The sequence below is a fragment of the Acomys minous genome (genome assembly GCF_964271855.1).
Source record: "Acomys minous genome assembly, chromosome: 6".
NCBI classification, from domain to species: domain Eukaryota; kingdom Metazoa; phylum Chordata; class Mammalia; order Rodentia; family Muridae; genus Acomys; species Acomys minous.
Genome location: NC_140487.1, coordinates 93,118,020 through 93,144,369, shown reverse-complemented (window position 1 = coordinate 93,144,369; position 26,350 = coordinate 93,118,020). Strand labels below are relative to the sequence as shown.

The 26,350-nt window shown below is 42.3% G+C and overlaps 1 protein-coding gene across 1 annotated transcript; it reads right to left on the bottom strand.

The window, feature by feature from the left end:
* Positions 1–1,013: 1,013 nt before the first annotated feature.
* ATPAF1 (ATP synthase mitochondrial F1 complex assembly factor 1) lies at positions 1,014–25,970 on the bottom strand. Its single transcript, XM_084786633.1, has 9 exons — positions 25,389–25,970; positions 22,818–22,926; positions 20,711–20,761; positions 20,027–20,089; positions 14,828–14,878; positions 13,481–13,528; positions 12,230–12,325; positions 10,279–10,386; positions 1,014–4,061 (listed from the first exon to the last, which is right to left on the bottom strand). Exons 1-9 carry the CDS (start codon positions 25,712–25,714, stop codon positions 3,867–3,869), a joined length of 1,047 nt encoding a protein of 348 aa, XP_084642759.1. The 5' UTR covers positions 25,715–25,970; the 3' UTR covers positions 1,014–3,866.
* Positions 25,971–26,350: the final 380 nt, after the last annotated feature.

Here is a 26,350-nt window from a genome sequence, read left to right as displayed (position 1 = left end):
ATATCCTGAGAGCAAGGCAAAGCAAGACTAGGTTCTAGATTTAAGGCTCAGAATCAGAGGCAAGAAACAGGCAGTGGATACACAGCCTGGGAGCATGGATCGCACCCTCATCCTCCCACAGGCAGCACGTAACACAGCAGTATGTGCGGTGTGAGCAGCTGCTGAGCTGTGACAGCTGGGGGTATAGTTCACTGGTGGAGTGCTTTCCTAGCATGTGTCAAGTCCCGTGGTTCAATCCCTAGCACCAACACACTATGGTCATACTACCTCAAGGGAGAGAAGCCAGGGATAGTGGTGCATGCCTGTAACTCAAGCACTTAGTAGGTGGAGGCAGGCAGGAGATTAAGGACAGCCTGGGCTACAAGAGACCCTGTCTCAAACATCTGAGAGGCACTGGGGTTGGGGAGATGGCTTGATCAGTAGTTAAAGAGCACGGGATGCTCTTCTAAAGGAACTGGGGGTTTGATTCCTAGCACCCACATGGTGGCTCACAGCCATCTGGAACTCTAGTTCCAGAGGATTGAACATCCTATCTGGCCTTCATAGGCACCAGGCATACATGTGGTGTGCAGCACACATAAAAACAAAAACAAAAAAACAAAACAAAACAAAAATCTTGGTGGGAGGGGTGAGTGGGAGAATGAGATTAAGTGTGTGTGTGGCCTTAAATTCAAATGTCTCCCTAGTTACTTTTGTGTCACTGTGACCATACACCCGACACAGAGAGAAGCAAGGAAGGATTTGGGCTTGTGCTTTCAGCAGGTGTAGTCCATTATGGCTGGCAAGTTCATGGCAGTGGGAGGTGGTAGCCCAGGCTTGTTCACATTGAGGCCATGGGTCAGGAAGCAGTCATCTTGAACCCTGACCTCCATTTGCTAGCGAGGGCCCACAACCTCCCCAAATAGTGCCCAATGGTCTGTGTCAATGTGTTCAAACACAGGAGCCTGTGGGGAAATTTACACCCAAACCACAACACTACAGGATTTAAACAGAAATGCAGACGTCAATAAGAGTTTTTGGCTGAAATCTGTATCATTTATTTGCTCAGCAGTGGAGTTTCTTCTGTGGTTCAGGTCATGCCCCTGGCACTGAGGATAGAGATCAATCCTGGCTCTCAAGGAGCTCACAGTCTAGTGGGGCAAACACAAAATATAAATATAGTGTGATGATACTAGAGTACACAAAGGAACTACCAGGAAGGCAAAGACCAGAGGAATCTAAGCCCTATGTGAATGTCTGCAGGTGAGAAAAGACGACACTTTCATAAGGAACAGATGAGGCAATGGTTTGCAAAGGCTCACTAATTACCCAGAATACATAGTAAATTGTAGGCTCCCAGTGCTTTGTGCAGACTTTGATTTAGCAGGCCAGGGTCCAGGAACTGCATTTTAAAGTGCTTTTAAATGAGTCCACTGTATCTTAAGTTGAGAATCAGTGAGATGTGTTCTTTAAACTAAAATGAAGAGCAATCTGTACATCTGAAATGCTGACTTAACTTTCTTCCTGCCTGGGGCTGGGAGCTCAGGGCCTGACATGTGCTAGGCAAGTGCTCCACCACTAGACTATATTCCTAGCCCTGGGTTGGTCTTAATGAAGAGATGAAAAGAAGAGGAAGGGACCCAGCATGTACTAAATTCTATTGTAGTCTATATGTAAGCTAACTGAAGTCCCACAATAATCCTATGAGGTAGATAACATCCCCATGTTCAGAAGAAAGAAGAATTAAGAGTTTAAGTAATTTACTATTGATAAGCAAGCCTATCAATAACATGCTGGAGTCAGGAAACAAGTTTACAGACTAACTGATATGGTTTTACTTTATTATTTGCTAGATCTCTTTGGTAAAATAAATATTAACAACAGTCAGATGGTACTTTAATCACATCCAATATAGTTACCCATGGATGCATCATCCTTCTTTGGTAAGATGGGATTGAGGGTAAAGCTGGGAGTAACTACGAAATGGATGGCTTATTCTTTTGTCCCCATCATCTTTCTGCCCTCTAGTAGAGGTGCCATGAAAATGTTCTATGGCTAAGAACTGGGTCTATCTCGAGAGAAAAACAAACATGGCTGGATACCCACAAAAGCAACCACACCCAGTGGCTAAGAGTCTTGGGACATATATTATCCAGAAGTTTGGAAGACAGTTAAGGAAAACTGCAGGGTTGACAGGACTCAAGTTTCTCCAAATGTGTACTGTTGGACTATAGTGCGTCTAGAAGCTGCATTAGAAATCAACTCAACCTTTAGAGAAACCAAAAGCACAGCTTCTCCACTGGGGATAAACACTGTTTCTTTATCCAGAAAATGATGGGATGGCCATTCTGTCTTAGTCACTGTTCTATTGTTAAGAGACACTATGACAAAAGTCACTCTTATAAAAGAAAGCATTTAACTGGGGGCTTGCATACAGTTTCAGAGGCTTAGTCCACTGTCATCATGGCGGAGAGCATGGAGGCTGGCAGGGATGGCACTGGAGAAGTAGCTGAGACTACATTCTGACCCACAAGCACCCCGCTCCCCGCTGGGCCTCGCATGGGCTTTTAAAACCTCAAGCCCACCTCCAGTGTCATACTTCTTCCAACAAGCCACCTAATCTTTCTTATCTCTTTACGTGGTTCAACTAAGCATTCAAATGTACGAGACTATGGGGCCATTCGTATTCAAACCAACACACCCGCTTAAAAAGCTTTGGGTGAGGCCTACCCTTAAAAAAATCCTGTAATGAAGAACATATGTAGACTGGAAATACTGCTTAAATTTCTACTCACCGGATTTGGTGGCATCCAATAAGATTAGGCAGGGGTGGCAGATTAACGTGGGGCATATCAGACCATAATACTAGGGGACACCTGGGCTTTCAGGTCATGAGGTTGGTATGGACCCACCGTTCTTTTCCATCAGTGAACCTGGAGCTACGTGCTTCTGGTGCTGGAGAATAACTTGCTTGTTTCTGGAGTTTCAAGAAATCACTGAGCCCCAAGATGAGCTCTGATAAGATCAGCCACAGCACTGATGCTGCTAACAGCGCAAAGCTTAGTTTCCACTATTTGTGTAACAAAGACTGAAAACCAGACTTATTTTATTGCTACATTCCCCACACTCAATCTGGGAACATTTGCTTCCACCCACATTTTCATATCATGCTTTTTTTTTTTTTTAAATCATGCGAATCTGGAATGCTCTCCTTAGAAAAAGGTTTTATTTACACTATAGGGATTCATGAGCTTCTCACTGGCAAAGGTCAGGGAGCAGGGCCATAAGCAACAGCTTAATAGTATGCAGGCACTGTACCTGTTTATTTAACTATACCCAGAATTCACTGAGTTACACTGAAGGCAACTCTGGAGGGGCATCTAGAAGTCTTTATTTGGATGAGAATAGCTGGTTGTATTAGAGTCTGGCCAGGGTTTTAGAGTTAGGTTTTTAGCCAGCTCACTGGTGCAGGGAAAGAGTACATAAAGCCAACGTCTCTAAGAAGATCTTCAAGCTTATTGCTACAGTTTATGAAGACATAGAACTAGGAGCTGTGAGGTCAAATGCCCAGAATGCAACTGCACTGATACACTGAATAAAACCTAGAAAATATTCTTGCAGATCCCTGAATATTTCTTGTTCAAATGGCCAATAACACTTAAAAGGAACCCTTATGCTGAGAGGTAATTATCAGAATATTGTATACCTTTGTTCCTGAATATCAAGTATTAGGGCTCATGTCCACAGTCACTTCTTGCAATAAGCAATCACGGTAACTCTTTGCAGACTGACAGTTGCAGATGTTGAGCTCTGGAGTTCAAGGGTGTGGGTGAGCTTCAGGCTATCCAGGACTGAGCCAACTCTGTGAAGGGCCAATTCAGGTATCTCTAAGTCTTATCCTGGTTCTGGGCACATTTCAGTTCTGCTCCAAGTCCACTTTGCTCCAATTCAGCGATGACAGACATATATTTGAACTCATTCGGTCTGAAGTTAAAGGTCTCTACTAGCCCATAGATCTCCTTCCGATCAGTGGCGTAGAAGAGCTGAACCTGATTGGCGATGCACTGTGCCTCTGCAACATTCTGCAAGGCAATGAGAGTAGTGAGGCACCTCCCTGCCCAGGGCTGGAGCTCTGTGCCTGGGTTCTATGGTGGAATCACTGTCCCTGGACAGCTTCTTTGACTCCCTGACCTCTCCCATCTTGGTTAGATGGTCCTTCTCCACATAACCAAGGCATCTTATTTACCACTCTTATCACTTTCTCTTATATTTGGGTTTGTTTGTTTTTTCGAGACAGGATCTCTCTATGTAGACTTGGCTGTCCTGGACTCCCTTTGCAGACCAGGATGGCTTTGAACTCACAGTGATCTGTCTGCCTCTGCTTCCCAAGTGCTGGGATTAAAGGCGTGCGCCACCAACCTGGGCTTTCTCATATTTATTTGTTGCAGGATATTTGATCCCATTGTGAACCTCAAGACTGTGAACTGTAAAAACCTGTCTTTTGTTTGGTGTGGTCACGCCTTTAATCCAAGAACTTTCTGTTTATTGTAAACAGGTTATTATGGTGTGCCAGCCCTAGCACACACCTTTAATCCATAGGCTTTCTGTACACAAGATTTAATAAAGTTAACCCTAGGTCAAGAGGTAGAGCAAGCAACCAGCTGACAGGGATTAAGGAGCAGGAGGGGCTTTGAATTAAAGAGTATTTAAGACAGCCTGGATAAAAAGGGGCTTTTGAGCTTTGAGTGAGCAAGCTCTTTGGCTTTTAGTTTTTTGGCTTTTCCTCCTGGGTTGTCAGCTGAACTAGTGAGCCTTTGGGGCTTTTTCCTCTGAGATGCAAGCTGAGTAGGAAGGTCAGCGGGGTGCTTTCTTTGCCTCTATGAGCTAACAGGTTTTCACCCCAGCATCTGGCTCCTGAGTCTTTATTGTTAAAACTGAATGGTTGGGATTTTCATTTTTTATAACAACATATATTTGTCATTTTTTTGGTCTCATTCTCTAGTATAACTTCCTCAAAGATATAGACATTATGGATTGCTTGTATGTTCCTATACATAGTGATATACTATTTACTAAGTTCATATGTTCATAATTTTTCTCTTTAGTTCTTAAAGAACCATGACATAAATCACAGGGAAAGGAGCAAGAGTTACCCAGCTCTAAGAATCAGTTTGCAAGCTCTAAGTTCTTGACTAACTAGACACTCGAATACAACCTGTTATTTTGTTATTGATAGCACCCCAGCCAGGAAAACAGTGGCAAAGCCAGCTGTGATGATTATAAAATGTCCAGTTTTCATGGTCTTCCTTTCTTTGGTAGAATCCAATCTCCATTCCTAGTGTGAGGCTCTACTTAATGGGTTGCTTCTAGCAACCAGACTATGGTGAAATGATTGGGAAGAACTTTTGCCACTGGGATATAAAAGAGTATGTCTAGAGTCACTTGTTCTGGGGAAAGCTGTCATATTATGAAGACATCCAAGTAGCCTGAAAGAAGAGCCAATGTGTTCAGAAAACAAGTGGATCATTAAGTCCAGTCAGTCTTCAGATGACTGCAGTCCTAGCAACATCTTGACAGGAACCTCATGAGGCAGAGCCAGGACCACCCAGCTAAGCTGCTTTTTGTCCTACAGAAACTGTGAGGTACTGTTTGTCATTTTAATCCATTACTATGTTATGCAATCATTCATAGCCAACTCTAAGGTACAGAAAATGCACTGTCAGGAAATGGTGAACTCATGACAGGAGAGTATATAGGGGAATGCATGGGACACATCCTCAAAGCCTAATGGAAGAATTAACTGAGGCCAGTGATAGCTTAGTTGGTAAAGACACTTGCCTCAGACCTGAGCTTGATCCCTGGAGCCCAAATAATGATGGGTAGAGAGAACTGACTGCACAAAGTTGTCCTCTGATCCCCACACATGAATGCTGTGGTTACAACCCCTCCCCATTATATACATATACATAGTACATATACATAGTAAATTAAATCAAAGCAAAAACAACTGAAATAACTATCTTTTCTATGTATTTTATAGTTCTAGCTGACCAGAAATATCTGTCCATTATTACCACGCTTATACAGACAAAAACACCTCACTCAATTATGGATAAAAACCACTGCCAAAAGTGTGCAATGTGGGCCAGGACTTACCACAGTGGTAGAGCACTTGCCTTAACAAATGCAATGCCTAAGTTCAATTCTTAGCACTGGAATAAAAGAAGTATGCAATGTCTAGCTATAAAGTGATGAAGATAAGTTCATAAAAACCATGGGCTGTGCTTTTTATCTCTGTATGCTGCACTTCTTTGTAGAAAGCATTTATTTAAGCATTTTATTTTTTAAACTGGGGCCGGAGATGTTTCTCAGTGGTTAACAGCATGTGTTACTCTTGCAGAGGGCTTGAGTCCAATTTCTAGCCTCCATGTTAAAGTGGCTCAAAGCACCTCTAACTCCAGCTCTTGGGCTATCCAACGCCTCTGACGTCTGAGAGCACTCACACTCAGACCTACATATAGACACAGGAATAAAAATAATAAAGTAAATCTTTAAAGTAAAATTTTTATAATCATATTAATTTACTGTGTGTGCATGTTAGCAGGTGTGCCATGGCTCACCCAGTGAAGATCAGAGAACAAGTGACAAGAGTCTGTTCTTTTCTTCTACCATGTGAGTCCTTGACTCTGAGCTCAGGTCATTGGGCTTGGTGATGAGTACCTTTATCTGCTGAGCCAAGTATAGTGGGTTCTCAGAGTCTACGTGGCTTATACAAGGTAAATGAGTACTGTCTGATATGTATATCATCAAATGTTATAAAGTCAAACAAATCAGCAAAATGTATGTCATCAAATGTTATAAAGTCAAACAAAACAGCAAACACAAAACCCCAAAACCAACCAACCAATCAAATCCTCCAAAACCTTAATGATGTTAAAAATGCATCAGTTAGAGACTACCAAAGTGAAGTGATAAAACAGAATAAATCAAGAAAAAGTTTCCTCTGACTTTTAGGACTCACTTAAGCATAGCCAGACACTGTGTTTTGTTGAAGACCAAAAAACATAGTACAGTTTCTATGTTGTATTTTCATGTGACATAGAGATCAGACTTTTGCCCTCAATAATGACGTCCACTCCAAATCTCATCTGATACATCTGTACTGCATCCATTACTTTACCTTCCTAGTTCACTCCAAACTCTAACACTCTGCAACCGAAGCCCACACCTCTATCTTTTCACTTCCCTTTCCACCCAGCTTTATTCTCTGGCCTGTAAGTATAAGCATCCCTTTGCATTCCCCTTGAGCTGCTCGGCCCCCTAGTTATATCCTTATACCACATGGCTGAACTACAGTTAAATGTGACACCCTCTCTGCGCTTGTGTCTACACAACATTTCTCTTTTCCATTCCCTGGACTGGGCTTTGCAAACCCTTTAGGCTCTGGGGGCCATAGAGCCTCAAACTAGTCAACTGTAACAGAACTAAAGCAGTTGTAGGTAATATGTAAGCAAAACTTCATTTATAGACACTGAAATTTGAATTTAATACCTTTCACATCCCATGAAATATTATTTTTCTTGGTTCCTTTCCTCTTAATCATTTATAACTTATGGGTCTTACAAAAACAAGGAGTGGGTTGGATTCAGCTCCCAGGATATGCTTCTAGACAACAATCTCACATTTTCTCTCTTTTCTGTGAAGTCCTTGGGTGTCCTGGATCTTGTCATTTAGATCCACCTGCTTCTGCTTCCCGAGTGCTGGGATTAAAGGTGCACATTATCGTGCCTGGCAGACTATCTCCTTTTAACTCAAATATCTAACCCTATGCTTTCATGTTTCCTCTAAGTTGATGACCTTTCTTTTCATTAATAAACAAATAAAACCAAAACCAAGGCAAGAACTACAAGCTGCCACTAACTCTATTCATCCAGCTATACTTTACCTATGGCCGCGTGTCTTGACTGTTCTCAGTTAATACACCCCTGGCAAACACCAAGTCCTCGGGTCCAGACTGACTGACTTGTCCCACTTCTTTCCTCCATCTAATACTCTACTCTTTCTTTCCTTTGGAAGAGTTACTGTTTACCTGTCATAATTTTTTTCCTTTCTTTCTTTCTTTCTTTTTTTTTTTTTTAAGTTTTTCAAGACAGGGTTTCTCTGTGTAGCCTTGGCTGTCCTGCACTCACTCTGTAGACCAGACTGGCCTCAAACTCACCTGCCTTTGCCTCCCGAGTGCTGGGATTAAAGGCGTGCGCCACCATGCCTGCTCATCTTTCTTAAATTTAATCATGCTTATAATAATACTTTGAAACTGTTTTTATAAAAGTTCCCAAATAGTTCCATGTCTGTAAAATCTAGTCAATCTTTAATCTTTATTTCATTTGCTCTATAAGCAAGTTAGAGTTGTCCAACTAAACACTCCCTGTTGCTTAGAACATTTTATCTTTATTTCCCATCATTCTACCATCTTAATCCACCCTGCCCCCTAATATAAAAACTATTTTTCTGTTCTTTCTTTTGGATTTTTGAGACAAGGTTTATCTGTATGACCCTGACTGTCCCAGACTCACACTGTAAGCCAGGCTAGCCTTGAACTCAGAGACAACTATTTTTCTTAATTTTCTTTGCTGATGTTTCATCTCTCTAGGACTTAGTTCTTTTCTGCATCCTCACTTATTTTCTTGGTATTTCATTCAATCCATGGTTTTAAATACAATTCATATACTACAGCTGGACCACTTTTCTGAACACCAGGTTTATATATCTAACTAACTACATAACACGGATAGCTAGTGGCATCTCAGATTTAGCAGTCCAAAAGTGAGGTCTTGATTTTCTTTCCAAAACTATTCTCTTTGCAGCCTTTAGCTCAATTAATAGCAAATGCATATTTATAAATAGGATTTGGATCATTGACTTGCGGTTGAGTGTAATACAGAAATGGTTTAGGAGGAAGGAAAAAACAGGAGAAACAAAACCAGGCAGTCAGAGAAGAAGCACCCCTACTGTGTACCAGGTCTGGAGTCTACTGTTACTCTGAGACAGTAGCTTGGTGAAATCACTTCTTCCTCTCTATGCAGCTGGTAAACGATGAAGAGGAAACATAAGTGGGTGTTGTAATGGAGGAAGAGGCTTTAAAGTGCCCAGTCTTCTGAGGGCATCCTAAACAATCTCTGTCAGACAAATGAAACCGAAATAAACAAGCATTAGACAGACATAAAGCTGTCCCTGGTACTTGGATGCACAGGAAAACGATGGGCATCATCAGTTATGGGGATATGGTTAATGTTTTATCCTGGTGAGTCAACTGGGAATGGAAAAGGAGGAAAGGAAATCCCATGGTGGATGTTACACAGCCATGAACAGTGAGGAGGAAGATAAAGACACAACTATTAGTCTAGACTTTGAGCTCATCCCACACTTTATAAGTCACCTATGTGTCCACAATTTTACTTGAAATATCCAGGGCCAGATGCTTCTTGGTTCTAGTATTACTAGGTTAAAAAAAGGTATAGGTGAAGATAATATGTTATACCCCATAGTCAAATACATTAACACTTCCTTAATAAAATGCATAGTATTTTGTATCAAGTGAGAATGACTATAAATGACTTCATATCAGCTTAAAAGAAAAATTTAACTCCAAAAGAGTTTAAGAAAGGTAAAATGTTGTGATCAAATGAGAAAGAAATTATTCTCAGCATTAGGCATGGTGGTGTACTCCTTTAATCCCAGCACTTGGTGGGAAGAGGCAGGTAGTCTCTGTGAGTTTGAGGCCAGCCTAATCTACTTAGTGAGTTCCAGGATACCCAGGGCTACATAGTGAGTCTCGGTCTCAAATGAAATAGAATAACCTATCTTCAGGACCAGTGAGATGGTGGGTTCAGGTGCTTGCTGCAGGTGTGATGACCTGAGTGTGAGCCCTGTCAGCTAGATGGTGGAAGGAGAGAATGGACTTCCAGAAGTTGTCCTCTGACTTTTACACATGCATCTTGGCATGTGCCCCATTGCCTCCTCCCCCAAACATTTGCACTCTCTCTCTCATGTGCGCGCGCACACACACACACAGAGATTAGAAAATAAAATGAAACAAACCACCACCAACAACAAAAACATCTATTTGTCTATGGATAACTGTACTTCAACTTGAATGCATGTGAGCAAGACAAAATCATTTCAACCATGAGAAACAAAATACATACAGGTATCTTTCCCTAATCTAGACCTGAGGCATTGACAAGAGTAATACCTGCAGGTCTACTAGGTAAAGCCAGAGAGACCAACATAGATTCTTACCAGGAATGTGGAATCCATTTCTGCTGTCATCAGCACTATGCCCTTTTCTTCCTTCAGTTCAGGGTAGTGATATAAAACCAGCTGGCTGGCTGCTGCATCCCCTCGGGTCTGCACAGAGGAACACTTATCAAAGCTCAATAAGGTACCACCACAACAAATTGCAATTTCAAAGCAACAGAGTCTGGAGGAAATTCTAGCTCTTAACAGCCCCTTGGGTGGCTGGTGAGTTAGAGGACTGGTGTGTAGGGGAAGGTCAGGGCTGCAAAGGCACGGTGAACTGACAGTTTTCATGGTGTTATTTGTGTCTTCAATTGGAAAAGATTTGGCTTTTTTCCAGACAATGTTTACAAAGGCAGTGAATCCTTCATTGTGGTCATACATTTAAAAACAAAATGGTACAGGCAGCTACCAAGCCAAGTTCTAAAGAGAGCCGTGTGTCCGTGTAATTGCCACTTCTATGGACTGTGGTAGTTCAGAGGATTGAGCTCTTTTAAGCTATAGCAAGCACTGGAGAGTTTGTGCAGGAGCCGGATTTCTACTGTACTGCTTTAATATCTGGTTGGGGCAGGAAGGAGAGAAAAATGGGAATTCGGAATGCTTCATGAAGAATGATCAGTGAGGTCACTAGACCTCAAGTCTAGATTGGGAAGAGAAGTTGAATTTAAGGCCAATGCCTTTACATAATATGGAAGAAAACAACTACAAAACAAAACAAAACAAAACAAACCCTAAAGCTTCAGCAGGCATCCTTGCTTTCATGCCTCCCCAGCCATCATTGCGGCCCCGTGTGTGGCCTGTGAACTGTCAGTCCACACAAACTCTCCATAAGCTGCCCCTGGATGGTGTTTTGTCACGGCAACAGAAAGCGAACAAGACAGAGGTACAATTTGAAGCTCCCCTTGTACCTCTTTCCAGTCGCATCTAGAGCTAACATCTACTCTGAATTGGTATGTCACTTCCTTCCGTGCTGTAACACTTTTACTCTCCTCTTGTACTTGGCTATGACCCCATCAGGGCAGTCCTTTTCTCACAGATCTGCAGGACCCAAGAGGGTCCTCAAGACAATGGTACAATGTTTAAGGTCACAGACTTTGGAGTCAGATAAGATGGACTCAAGGTGGTTCATTACTCAGTAACACAAACAAACTTCCCTAAGCTTGCATTCTTCTCTATAAACAGGTATCACAACAGTGACCACTTCATGGCATATTTGAGAAGATTAAATGACAAGTATAAAACACCCATTGCATAGTATCTATCAAATGTTAATATAGCATATACGCAACAAATTATAAAACAACAATGCAAAAGCTTGCTCCTTTATTTTATTTTGTGCCATCTGCCTCAACTTTAAAGCCAAAAATTTACATGCTTTTTTTTTTTGGTTGTTTTAAACCAGATGTGAGTTTCAAAAACAATGTCAATCCTAGTTATTATGAATTAAAATACTGATGTCTTTTCTCAAGAGCCTTAAATATATTTTGAGCTATATTTTTTACTCTAATATTTGAGAATAGAACAAAGAAAAAAGAAAACAAACTAATATTTTTGAAATGAAAACTACTCATCTAGCACTTTGGAAAAGGCAATCTTGGTTAATAAAACGCAGGTAAAACAAGGGCCTCCCTTGGTGGGCTCATAGCTTGGGTTAAGAAGATAAATCTTGACTGATGCATTTGTGTTAAGTAGGTGCATACAATAGATGCCACAGAGGTTCAGGAGGAGACAAAAGAAAGACAGTGAGTTAGAGAAAGGTATTCTGAATTTAAATTTCTAGTATTGAGGCCTAGAAAACTAACCTAATATTCAACATATGACAATTCGTCAGTGCCATAGGAAGTACTGTTGGAGTCAGCAAATATTCTGTACCCCAGCCCTAGGAAGGTTCTAGTCTTACCAAAGGATAGGCTTCTTTTTCTACTCTGTGTTTTGTAGGGCATATGTCACCTACCTGAATATTTATCAGTGCAGTGAAGTGGAGTTCTGTACCTGTCCATTGTCCTACAAAGAACTCATAACCATCCCTTCTTGGCAATGCACAAAGAAACTATGGGAAACAGAAAAACAGACAGGTGAATAAATGAAGTCATGTTTTCAATGTCTAATCACTTGTACCACATTCTATTTCTTCAATGCTTGGATATTTAATTTTCCCTCCCTCCCTTCTTCTCCTTCTTTTTGTCTTCTCCCTCTTCCTTTCTTTCTTTCTTCCTTCCTTTCTTTCTTTCTTCTTTCTTTCTTTTTCTTTCTTTAAGACAATGTATCCCAGGCTGGCCTCAAACTTGTATGCAGAAAGCATGACCTAACTCCTGATTCTCCTGCCTCTACCTCTCAAGTACTTGGACTAAGCATATGCCAGCACACTTTGTCTATGAGACGCTGGGGACTGAACCTGGGGTTTGTGCATGCTAGGTAAAGCAATCTACCAATTGAGTTATATCTCCATCACATAGTACATGACTTTAAAAATATTTTTAAATTATGAAATTAATTATATGATAGTTTAACAAACATATGCACATTTCTCAAGCCATCTAAGAAGGAAAGCATCAGAGATGAAATTTGAGGAGAGCTGACATTTAAGCAATATTGCTAATCACCCCACAAACATGATTTATGTCTCCAATTTGCTATGGTATTCTTTATTTTCTGCAAGCAATGTTTGAAAAAAAAAAAAAACCATTGCAGACAAGCTGGCTATTGCATCAGCTCCATTCTCTTTTCTGGTGGGTCACTACTTCAGCACAAAATACTGATTTATTTCTGGCACATATTATCAGAATAGCATGCACAAAACTGTAAAGAAAATTCTAATACAGGAACCTGAAGGAGGCTATGAAGATTAAGGTCTTCAGGTATCATTCATTCATTTATTATTGAGGCAGGGTCTCTCTATGTAGCCCTGGCTGTCCTGGAATTTGCTACATTTACTAGCTGAACAGGTTTAAAGCCATGTATCACTACACCAGGTTCCTAGGTGCTTTTCATATGTACATATACTGATAGATTGAGACCCATATTAGAAAGGCCCAATATGTAGTAGAGAGCCTACAGACAGTTATAAGAATGAAAATATCATGCATCAGTATAATTAGCATGTGAGTCCCTTTGATAACAGAGCATTAAATTATGAGAAGGACTGGCTTGAAATCATCATTTGGTAGCATTTATAAGCAATTCTACATGGTCATCACAGACTTACTGTTGGGCAGGACTGAGCCCGGCTCCAGATCAAATCAAACTTCTCTTTCTGTAAATTAGAAAAGAATAAAATTAACTCACAAATAGGAAAACATGAAAAGTCACAATCACAACTGGGTATCCCAAGACTGAATTCCAGAACTGTATTATGGCTGATACATGCTTTTAAGTTCCATCTTTTACAGATCATTTTTATGATAAAAAGACAGGAAAACAGATGCATGCTTTGTTGCTCATTGCTACAAACTACGTGTGAAGATTAAGTGCTCCAATGCCTCAAAGTCTCTATGAACTAGGTGAATCAGGGAGGCTTGGGAAGGCATGTTCATGAGCTATATGACAGATCTAAAACACAACAAGGACAGACTGCTAAGTGTGGAGCACATGAAGGTCAGAATATATGTATAATAAGTTAACAAATGCGGGGTGTGGTGGGGCACGCCTTTAATCCCAGCACTTAGGAAGCAGAGTTGGTGGATCTCTGTGAGTTAGAGGCCAGCCTGGTCCACAAAGAGAGTTCCAGGACAGCTGGGGCTTTTACAGAGAAACCTGTCTTGGAAAACAAAACAAAACAAAAAAGAAGTTAACAAACAAAGGATAGGGATTTCTTCATTACAAAGGCCTAGCTTTCCTTCCCTTTGCATTTTTGTCTTTGATCTTAGATTTGTGTAATCTGAGGTTATAATTGTGTTCTTCAGTGTACTTTAAGGTAAGGTATAATCTTTTTCTTACTTGCTATCTAGACAAGGCTGGCCTCTAACTCACAGACCTGTCTGCCTCTGTTTCTACCTCTTGTGCAGTGGCATTAAAGGTCTGAACCACCATGCCTGGTCTAGAGTGAGATATAACCTGAACTAGAGAAGACAGCCATGTCTTTCTCAGTCACAGACCTTAATGATATGGCCAGACATTACCTCTAAAACAAATTCAAGAAGGCAAAACCAAGAACATGCCACTTGCTAAGGCTAGGAGGGAGCTCCAGGTCAGCTCAAGGCAGCTGCCATTTACAGACAAGAAGGGAAGACAGCTCTGCTGGGGCAGTGTCTTGAATCCCAACAGTTTGGTTGGAAAATGAAAAGGAAATAAAATGCACCTGGAAATCACTCAGAAACATGCACTTACACCAGCCTCTCTGGTTAGAGACTCAGAAACATTTCTAAACCAGAAAGAGGGAAAGCAAAAGTCATAAATATACCATATGGAGCTTTGAATCTCTGGTGCTTAGGGCATAATAAAACTCTGAGAGCTGTAAAGTGTGAGTTCTCAAGATGTCGTAAAGACACTGCCTGAGAGGGTTAGAGCGCTGACCTTCACGCTGCAACGCTTCACTTCCCCTTCAATTACTTACAGGAATCACTGCGTAGACTGTGTCTTTAGCCGAAAAATATTGCTGCCAAATCTGTAATAAATAAATAGATAAATAAATCTGTAACAATGTGGGTAGTCTTTTCAATGTATACCAAGAAATATTGATAGCTTTCATTCTCAGAGTATTATTCTATCTGATAACAGAGAGGAAAACTGCACTGCAATGTTTTCACAACTAGTATATGATTTAAAAATTTCAAGACACATGCTTTCTGAATGATTAAACTGTAACTTTAAATTTTCTAAGATTCTTTTTTTTTAATGTTTATGTCTTTGTATGTATAGATCACATAAATAGATGCCCTTAGACGCCAGAAGAGGTGTTGGGTCCCCTACAGCCAGAATTAAAGGCAATTGTGAGCCACCTAATATGGGTGCTGAAAACTGTACTCTTTACTCCTGAGTCATCTCTCCAAGTCCCAAACTATTTCTCTCCCTCTCTCTCCCTTTTTTTTTTTTTTTTTGAGACAGGGTTTCTCTGTGTAGCCTTGGCTGTTCTGTACTCTCTTTGTAGACCAGGCTGGCCTCGAACTCACAAAGATCTGCCTGCCTCTGTCTCTCTCATGCTGGGATTTAAGGCATGCACCACCATGCCCAGCAACTGTTTATCTCTTAATAATAAACTCTGGGGGCTGGAGAGACAGCTCAGTGGTTAACAGTATTATTGCTCTTGAAGAGGACCTGAGTTTGGATCCTAGCATCCATGTCAGGTATCTCATGGCTGCCTATAACTCCAGTGCCAGGGGACCAATGGGATCTGACATCTCTGGCTTCTGTAGGCTCCTGTACTCATCTGTATACACCTCCATACAAACAGACAGTTGAAAATAATAGAGACTGGAGAGATGGCTTAGTAGTTAAGAGCATTGGCTGCTCTTGCAGAGGACCCAGGTTCAATTCCTACTGCCTACACAGCAGCTCACAACCACCTGTAACTTCAGTTCCAGGGGATCTAACACTTTTTCTTGGCTTCCACAGATGGTGCATAGACATATATGCAGGCAAAGTACCTGGGCACATAAAAATAATAAAATTAAAAAACAAACTCTGTCAGAGAAGTTGCTTCTATGACCTCTGAAATAACTGTTCTCAAGATTTATCTTGTTTGTTGTGATAGCTTTTCATAGGTGCTCCCCCACCCCCACCCCAGAACCCATACCTCCCCAGCCAACTGTGGACCTTCTCAGAGAGCAAGAATACGAGCCAATCAGAGTTGAGGGTTTGGAGTCATGGCCTGGGATGCAAATCCTAGCCCTGATCATTTACTAGCTAGCCTACCTTGGGCAAATCATGGGAACTTCTTAAACAGAATCAATAAGGCAGCAGTGACACCAACCCCACAGGACTGCTACAAAGACTAACTGAACTAATGGAACCCTGAGGCTGGCAGGGTAGACACTGACAATAGCGTTAGCTTTCAGTGCTACATTACAGGCAGCTCTTCAGGTCTGCCTCCAGAAAGCCCTACACAGAAGGGGCAGCTAGGGCCTGCTGTCCGACTAGGACACAGAGCAGTCCTTTCTCTCTGTCTCGTATCAAAGAACGTAGAGGGTTTAGTTGACTTTCATGATGCAAATACCCCAAAAGTAGTGAATAGTTTACCTAGTATGAAATTAGGAAACAGGGAAGAGAAAAACGCCCATAGTTTTATTACCCTAAAAGAATTATTTTGGTGTCTTTCTAATCTTTCTTAGAAATGTTTTAAAAATATATTATATATAGTACATATGCATAGCACATCTCCTAGCACATACTGTATGTTCTATGTTCATATTTTTTACTCCTTTTTTCATTGTTCTCTGTGGCTTTTCACATTATTGGTTTTTACTGGAATTTCCTTTTTCCCATCTCTGACCTCTTTCCCCACCAAATCTTCCTCATTCAAGACTAAGTTTTCTCCTCCCAAGTAGTTTTCCCTTATCAATGCGGTCAGAAGTTTTCCTATGAATTGTCTTTGCACTTCGTCTCTTGCTAAAGATTGTGCTGGCTAGGTTTATGTCAACTCGACAGAATATAGAGTCATCTGGGAAGAGGAAGCCTCAGTTGAGAAACTGTTCCCACCAGATTGGCCTGTGGGCAAGAATATGGTACATATTTAAATTTTTTTATTTTATTATGTGTATAACTGTAAGGCTTGCATGTATATATATGCCCCATGTTTATGCCTAGTTCTCAGGAGGTCAGAAGAGGTTTTTGGATCCCTTGGACTGGATTTACAGATGTCTGGGAGCCATCAGGTTGATGCTGGAAATCAAACCTGGAGTCTCTGCAAGAGCAATAAGTGCTCTTAAAGTGCTGAACCAATCTTCAAGTAGTTTCTTAATTATTGATTGGTGTGGAAGTGCCCAGCCTACTGTGGATGATGCCACCCTCAGCAGGTGGTCCCGAGCCATATAAAAAAGCAGGCTGAGCAAGGCTGTAAGCAGCACCTCCTATGGCCAATGCACCAGCTCCTGCCTCTATATTCCTGCTATTTTGAGTTCCCTCCCTCACCTCCCTGGATGACAGACTACAGACTGTAAGCTGAAATAAATACTTTACTCCTCAAGTTGCTTTCGGTTATGGTGTGTTATTGCAGTAATAGAAAACTAAGACAAATATGCTAATTTATAATATGGTTATTGACATATGAATACACCCCCTTCACTAGTTTGCAAGTCCTGTATAGGAAGGATATCTGTCACCAATATCTTGCAATCCAACAGTACCAGATGTCTGTGATGCTGGGGATACAGCCCAGTGGCAGAACATTGGTTTAGCATGCTTGAGATCCTGGTTCAATTCCCAGTATTGCTGGGGGGTGGGAGGCAAGCAAGGGGAGGGAATTTGGCTTATACTAGGGCTTTTTAAAGCTTTTCAACTTGTGACTTAACTTTTGCCCAAGAAACTTGATTATGGATGGATGCAATATAAAATAGGCATACAAATCAAACATTTACTGATAGTAAGTCATAAAGAAATATTCTGAAAAAATTCTTTCACACACATATAATTTTATCATTTACTAAAGACAAAAGTAAATTTGTATACTATTGAGAGGGATGTGCTTATTTTTAAACAAAGAACTAAATCTTGGCTGAAATTTGGTATTATAAGATGCAAATAATCTTCAATATTTTTCAGAGGTGATTGATTTTTTTAAAAAAATTATAATTGCCAATGTTTAGAACTTCCAAGGGTGGACATTAGAAATTAATGAAGAAATACCTGTGAAGCAACAAGCATGATGCCTTCTTGTTTTTCTTATTCCTTTATTTACTATGTTGTTAATTAGCACCTATGCCTAAAATATAACTCCTGGAAATATAAAGGATACCCAAGTAGTTTCATATAGGCTAGAGAGAAAAGAATTATAGTCATAAAAAAGTAATGATCAATGCAAATCAAGGTCCATAGAATGACCAACAACGCAGAACAGCTCATGAATGCTTTTAAGAGAGATGTTGAGGAAGTGCCTACAGAAGGTCCTTAGGTCACAAGTGCCAAGGAAATGAATATGGGGGCTGGGGTAGGAGTTGCCACTGGATACCTGCAAACTAGTTCCTAACAGTATTTTATTTATTTATTTTAAAACATAGCTATAGCACTTACTCTGTGCCAGAATAAGTTTGTTCTAAGTGTTCTACAAATGTTAACTCACTTAATTCTCAAGCAGCTTAAGAAGTAGGTGTACAGTTGTTATCACTTTATAGTGGGGAAACTGAAGCTCTGAGAAATTAGCTTGTCAGAGCAAATAAGTGGCAGAGCTAGGACTTAAAATTGGCAGAGCTGGGTGTGGTGGTGCACCCTTTTAATCCCAGCACTGGGGAGGCAGGGGCAGGTGGATCTTTGTGAATTCAAGGCCAGCCTGGTCTACAAAGCAAGTCCAGGACATCCAAGGCTACACAGAGAAACTCTGTCTTGAAAAACGAAAACCAAACCAAAATACAAGGTAGCTTGTGAGATTCACAGCCAAACATTGGGGGGAGTGCAGAGAATCTTGTGGAAGAATGGGACAGAAGGACCTGGAGGTGCCAGGAGCTCCACAAGAAGACCAACAGAGCCAACCAACCTGGGCCCAGGAGGGGCTTGTGGAGACTGAAGCACCAACCAAGGACCATGCCGGGACTGGACCTAGGCCCCCAACACATATGTATTCTATGGGAGACTTGGTCTTCATGTGGGCCCTTTAGTAAGGGGAGCAGGGGCTGTCTCTGACAAGGACTTTCTTGTATGCTTTTTGATCACTTTGCCCTGGTGGGGATGTCTTGCCAGGCCACTGTGGTAGAGGATGCACTTAGTCCTGACGTGACTTGATGTGCTGGGATGGGTGGGTGGGGGGCTCATCTTTTTTGAGGGGTAGGGGAGGAGGAATACGGGGAAAAGGGAGGGAGTGTGGGACAGGGAGGAGGGAGGGAGGGGCTACAATTGGGATGTAAAGTGAATAAATAAATACATTTTTAAAATGGCAGCTTGTTTCTAAATTCTCTGTCTCCTTTCTTTCTCTATCTTTTTTTTGGAGGGGGGGCGCTTTTTGAGACAGAGTTTCTCTGTGTAGCCTTCGCTGACCTAGAACCTGCTCTATAGAGCAGGCTAGCCTTGAGCTCACAAAGATCCATCTGCTTCTGCCTCCCGAGTGCTAGGATTAAAGGTGTGACCCCACCGTGGGGCTTGTCCTAGACACATTTAACACAGAACAGTCTCAAAAGAGAAGGCTAGAGACACAGAGTGCTGGGATTAAAGGCGTATGCTGCTTTCAAGTCTCTGCTTTAACTAGCACACTCCTCTCCACCAGGCAAGCAGAACCTTAAGCACACTCAGCTGAGACAAAGTGAAGTGGGAGCAGGAAGAGCTGCTTGGAGGGCAGCTGTGCTCACCACTTTCCCCACCAGCACCGCACCAGGACAGCCTATTTGGAAAGGTGGTATAGTGACCAGGTACAGAGTTCTGACAACTTAAAATAATATATGGGCAACAGGAATGAAAAAGAAAGGTGGACTCAAGTTCATTAGACATATAAAAGGAAGACAAAGCAAGACATGTTTCTTATGTCGCTGTTATTTACGTGACTCATTTCTTTTGTACCTTATGACTATTTTTCATTTGAGAGAGAAAAAAGTGTAAGAAAAACATGTAACTCATTTTTGGTTTACAGAGCAAATACTTTTAGAGAGTGTGCCTACTTGTGTTTACTCATTACCTGTCTTATTTCTTCTGCAGTTTTGTCTTTCACCATCTCAATGTTGAAGATTGAACTGAGAGTCTTAAAAGAAGAAATAGCAATTAACATCTACAATTAACATCATCATCATCAACAACTTACTTTTGTCTAAAGCCTTGTGGAAAAGAACGTTGGCGGAGTGAAGCCGACCTTCAGTAAGTAGGTACAAAGTGAGCATTAAACACTCACATGCTCAGAGACTGTGAGCCTCTGCTCCCACACAGACCTTCACAGTCTATTCCTGGGGAGTATCTATTAGGTCATCAAGCACTCCCCAAATGCTTCAGGCTTGCCAGTAAATCCTGCAGCACACTGCAGCTGGCAAAAAAGGAGAAACACTGGCTGCTGTTCTGCCAGGGAGCTCCTTATTTGCACAATCAGGTATAGGCTACATGTGGTGTTTTGATTTAGAATATTATTCTATAGAAAGTAGTGCACTCCATTTCCTTCAAATTTCTTATAGCATTCTTGGACCCAGAATTAAGCTAGAGGTCATGTCAAGGACACAAAAATCCAGACAAATCATTTTCATTTCTACTGTTGGAAAAAAAGATAACCTTATACCAAACCACTGAGCACAATAAATGTGTTCAAGTTTGTAGTCTCTTATAGAGGTCCCCTGTGACCTCAGACTTGGGTTTCTATATTTAGTTAGACATCTACCTTGTCCTTAGTGAATCCTTTGCTCACAGGCTGTTTCCCCAAGGCGTCAGTCTGAAATACATGATGAGACAGATTATTGAACTATACTTTCTTCATTAAAAAAGAAAAAACAAAACAAAACCACTGATGTAGCCAATCTCATTAGTAATTCTGTGCCCGTGAACTCACTCCTATCCACTCTTTATAACAGTGTACACACTATTCTAAGAGTTACTGTTTATGAACAGTTTTCCTTCCCCTAAGATCCTGAGATGTGGAGATGAGCACTGACTCCCAGTACGAGAAGTTCATTCTATACCTGCCACTATGAAGGACCGTGAAAGTACACAAAGGATTCTTTCCATTTTGTTCTTTTTGGACTTTCTGTGCTTGGCCTTTGTAGATATATTTTTTAAAACTGGCTATTTCTGATAGGATTGCTAGTGGGAGGTGTCCTCAGTGCTGAGTTCCTCTACTAATGAGATTTTTTTTTGTGATAGTTAATAATCCACGTTACCCTGACTGGACTGAGAGGTGCCTAGGAGATTTTTAATATACCTCTGGGAAAGTCTGTGATGGATGGCACTTCCAGAGATGACCAGGTCATGAGGGCTCTGATCTAATGAATGGATTAATCCTTTTTTAGATTTATAATACTAGGCTATTCGGAAGGTAGGGTGTGGGGCTATCTGGAGGCAGTAGCCATCCTATATCCACCTTTTCTGCTTCCTGAGCCCACATGCTCTTTGACATGATGTGCTGGCACATCTGATAACATGGTGAAAATCAATCAGTCCTTCCTCATTAAGGTTGTTTCTGTCACAGAAACATGCTAACAACTAATACACTTCCTCTCTAAAAGGTCCAGAAACAACTAAAGGTGTTCCAGCCTGGCTCAAGTCTCCCCAGAATCTGTTCCACACACCTCTCAGATTAGAAGTTTCTAAATTATACATTGTATAATCAACTCAGTGGATTGACATCAGAATTTTCTAGAAGACGAAAAGTAAGAATGCACTACCGAGGCATGCTGGCTCACACCTGCAATCTGAACACACGGGTTACTGAGAGCTCAAGAGTGTTACCTACTAAGTTCCAGAAGAGTCTGGTTTACAGAGTGAGAACTAACCTAAAAATAGGAAAAGAATGTAGCATATGTCACAAGAGCACTGCTGATAAAAGCTTTGCTTGTTATAACATACACATGTATTCTAAGTAGCAAGGTAAATATATTTCCTACTATGAGTTGTTGTCAGAGTTTGGAAGCCATTGTCCTAGATTACCACACGCACACTTTCCCCTGCTCTGACGCTCGAGGATCACAGCGCCCAATGACACATGAAGTTCTTTGCATGTGCCGGCAACTGTGCTCAAGAGTGTATGGTACTAGCTCATGCCATCTTTAGCATGATACTGTGAGGTAGGTATTATTATTATTATTTCTAAGTCACAAACAGGCAACACTGAGGCACAGAGAATTATATAATTTGGCCGCAATGACCTCGCTGGTGGCTGAAGGCCATGGCTCAGTCCCTGGCACGTGGTGCTGGAGTCTGTCTTCTCATCAGGGAACCTACCCCACCTCTACCGCTTAAACTCCATTGACTCTGCAGCCATGTGTACATACTCACATGCAGACAAACATATCTACACATAACAAAAAAATAATAAAAAGAAAAGACAATAATAAAAAATAAATCTTGCTGGGTGTGGTGGTGCACAACTTTAATCCCAGCTCTCAGGAGGGAGAGACAAAGAATCTATGTGAGTCCAAAGCCAGCCTGGTCTACATGGCAAGTTCCAGGGCAGCTAGATATAGACAGTGAGACGCCTGTCTTAATTAAAAAAAAAAAAATCCTGGACCTTCCTGCTTCCTATAGCTCAGTGCCATGTGTACCTTGATTTGACCACCAGACTGCATTCCTCATGAGCAGGGACTATCCTTTCATTGCTCCACGTCACATCATGACTATAGGGTCTTGCCCAGAAAGAACAGGATACACATTATTGATGGAGAATGAGGAAAGATGAGATGTACAGGTCACCTATTGGTCCATCAAGGAGACCACTTCAAGGGTTAAACTTATAACAACAAACAAACAAACAAACAAACACCAGGTAGCCTTACCTTCTGCTCCATACGTTTGATAAAATCACTTTGTTTGGAGTGCCCCACTGGTTGCTTCCGAAACTCGCTGCGCTTCTCCAGGCGGGACTCGAAGGCAGCTGGGTCAGACCTGACAAAAGGTAAATCAAAGGATAAAGTGCCTAGGCCTTCCTGGATTTTGAAGTAATGAGGCGTCATATTCCACCTCCATAGATAAGGGACATGGACACTTAAGGGTGAAGGGGTTGCTTTCAGTTAAGAACTGGGTCTGAAGTCAGGACTGTGGAAAGCAAAGCCAGGTATTCAACTACTGTTAAGCCTTAAATGATCAGCAGCACAACATTTTTTTTCTCTTGCAGGCTATTTTCTCAGGTGATGCAGGGCTTTGCTTCTCTTTAAACATTATAGGTACTTAGGCTACTCAAGACAGAGAATGCTGGGTCACCTCTGCAGGCAGAAATCCTATAGCATGCCTACACACACACACACTCACACACACACAAACTCACACAGTTTTTCAAGACAGGGTTTCTTTCTCTATGTGTAGCCCTGGCTGTCCTGGACTCACTTTGTAGACCAGGCTAGCCTAGAACTCAGAGATCCATCTGTCTGCTTCGCCTCTGGAGTGCTGGATTAAAGACATGCCCCACCACCACCACACACCTCAACACCCCCCACATGGCAAAGTCTTATATTTTCTGGTGTGTAAGATGATCCCCCAACTTTAACTTTTCCAGTTAAAACATAGTTTGCAGCCCGAGTCTGCTGCACAGGGTGTGTGTTGGAAGAGGGGTAGTCTTATATGGTGGGTATATTCCAAACTCTATATTTTAACTGGAAAAGTTAAAGTTAAAATAGGGGATCATCTTATATGCCAGAAAATATGGTGTATCAAATTTTTGATGTCTCCCTCTATCCCCACCCTCAGCTCCTGTGCTTCCAAGCAGGTGTTTTGGAAGAAGAGTTGGTACCTGAGTGTCTCCCTGACCTATCAGACAGAACATCAGAATTCATCTTTTATGTTAAAATGGGGGTGCTCTTCAGGCTTGGAGGCCAGCTGGGGCTGCCATCACTCCTAGGAATACTTTAGAATGTGTGGCCGCCCATGGGATGTTTGGCTTTGAGATGAAAACACCATCCAAGCACTCTAGCTATTTGGTTGGGAGACAGACAACAGCATGGGTGATCAGCCTAAGGACATCATGTTTAACCCCTTGGTAGACCTTCATAGTCAAAAGACATTATAGGATACCCCCTATTCCATAAAAACCTTTTTGAAGTGACACCGAATGTCACTCATTTTATTATTATGAAGATGAGCTGATCTTTTTCTGTCCATCTGGAAGGGCTGAGTCAGCCTGGCTAGCATCACAAACATACCGAAGCTTGCCACGGTGAGCACGTAGAGAATACAGGGGCATACTGGGCAGCAGAGCTTTTGAGGCATAGAAAACAATTAGGACACTGTCCTTACTTGAAGAAAGCTACTATCTAATTGGAGAAACAGATACCTAAATATGAATACAAGCGCCACTGATAATTATAACTGTAACAAAAAGTTTGCTCAAACGTCCCTAAATGACTGAGGTGGTTTCATGACTGTGCTTTTGACTGTGTTGTCCCATCATTGCTTCGAAAAGTAGGGAAGATCGGCTATGCTCATGGTAAAGCAGACAGCAGCAAGGTTCCATGCTGCTGCCCATGTGAAGATGAAGAAATTAAGGGGGTGGAATTAAAATGATACGAAGTGCAGAGAATTTACAGCCCTTAGCATCTGGCTTCCTCTTATAACTGCCTTCCTATACTACCAAACTCTCCCTCTCTCTCAAACCTCCTTTCCATTTTTGACCGTCAACTCCTCCACCTGGAAGTGGGTACCCATTATACCTACATTGGCAGCCATAAACCTACCCCACTTTCCCTCCTCAGCGCTGGGCATGGAACTCAAGGTCCTATGCATACTAAGCAAGTGTTTTTCCACTAACCTACACGCCTTCCAAGTTTTACCTTTTGGAAGCTGAAGCATAAGGAAAGCTGGTTTTGGTCAGATAAACCTTAGCCAGTTGTGTGACCTTCAGCAAGCTTCTACCTCTCTCCAGACTCCTACATTACCTTAACGAAAGGGTTCAATGGATGATGCAAATGTAACACTATTACTCTCTGCAGCACTTTCGCATTCCCAGTCCGGGCCCTTAAGAGGGGAGCCTAGGAACCTGATCTCTTGGTCAGGTATCCGATGATTCAACATGTGACCTTGAGCAAATCAAGGGCTTTCTCTGAAGGCTTCATTTTCACATTTCTACATAGGCGACAACTTTTCTCCGAGCTGTCTTCCTCACACGGTTTTTTTAAAAAAAAGAGCCCACCTGAGCGTTCTGGGAACCAAGCACAAGCACAATTGTGGAAAGATCCAAAGCCTCTGCAGAGACCAGAGATGTGACCTTAGGCAAGTGACCTAGTCTCTCTGCACTTGAACTTGAAAACAAACTATTGCTTTAGTGGAGACAGAACCAGCCCACCAAGCAGAACAGTAGTACCTTCCGGAAGTTCTGCCCGCCCCACTCCTCCACCCCCCGCCGGTCAGGACCGCACCTGCGCAGCTGCTGGATCTTGTCCCGGTAGCGGTCATAGAAGGGGTTGGCTTCCAGCTCGCTGACCCCGCTGCCGTCTGCTCCCCTAGAGGGCTGGTCCGAGCCCTGGCGCACCGGGAACACGCGCAACTGTGCTGGTGACACGAACCCAAGCCCTAGGGCACGGCTGCGCACTGCACACAGGCCCCGGTAGAGGCCGGCCACCTGCAGGACTGCGGGGCACGCCCCACCCGCGGCCGACACCACTGCAGCCATGGCCGCCTGTGATTCCCCCTCCTCCTCCTCAGGCGCGTCAGCCTCGGCCCCCGGCCCGCGCGCCTGCTCCATCGCCCTCAAGGTCCGCGACGCCCGTGTTCCGTCTCCGAGGTTCCGCGCGCTCAAGGTTCCGGGTGCCGGAGTGGGGAAGGGACAGCGACGTTTAGGTCTCTTGGGCTCTGCCCACCAGCTCTGTGGGAGTAGTGGCGCGTCTCCTCCCGGGAGTCTGCCGGGATTCACGTCCCCCCTCCCGGACCAGCAGCCTCTGCGCGCCAAGCAGAAGCATCTGGAAAGCTGGCTTGGATCTTCGGGTTCTCGCTGGGCTTGCCTATCTTCTAAATTTACTTGGCACCAGCTGTAACAGTTCTTTAGCAGTAAAGGATGTTTTGAACATCACAACTGAAGCTTCTCTTTATCAGTTTCTATTTGCAGAAGGTTCCATGACCTTATACCCTATGAAATAGATGTTACCCTCATTTTAGAGATGGGAAAGCTAAACTGGCTGCTAACCACCAAGGTACCAAGTTCTACCTAAGAGCTGAGCTTTTTAAAAACGCAGTGCCTCTGAGGTCTGGGTTCTTTCTTGGCATTTAATTAAACTACTCTCCCCAGAGACACAAGGAATTGTCCTTGACAAATCTTTATTCAGGCTATTAATTCATCCTTCGAATGTTCTCCCCACCCCCCACCCCCATCTCAACCAAAATG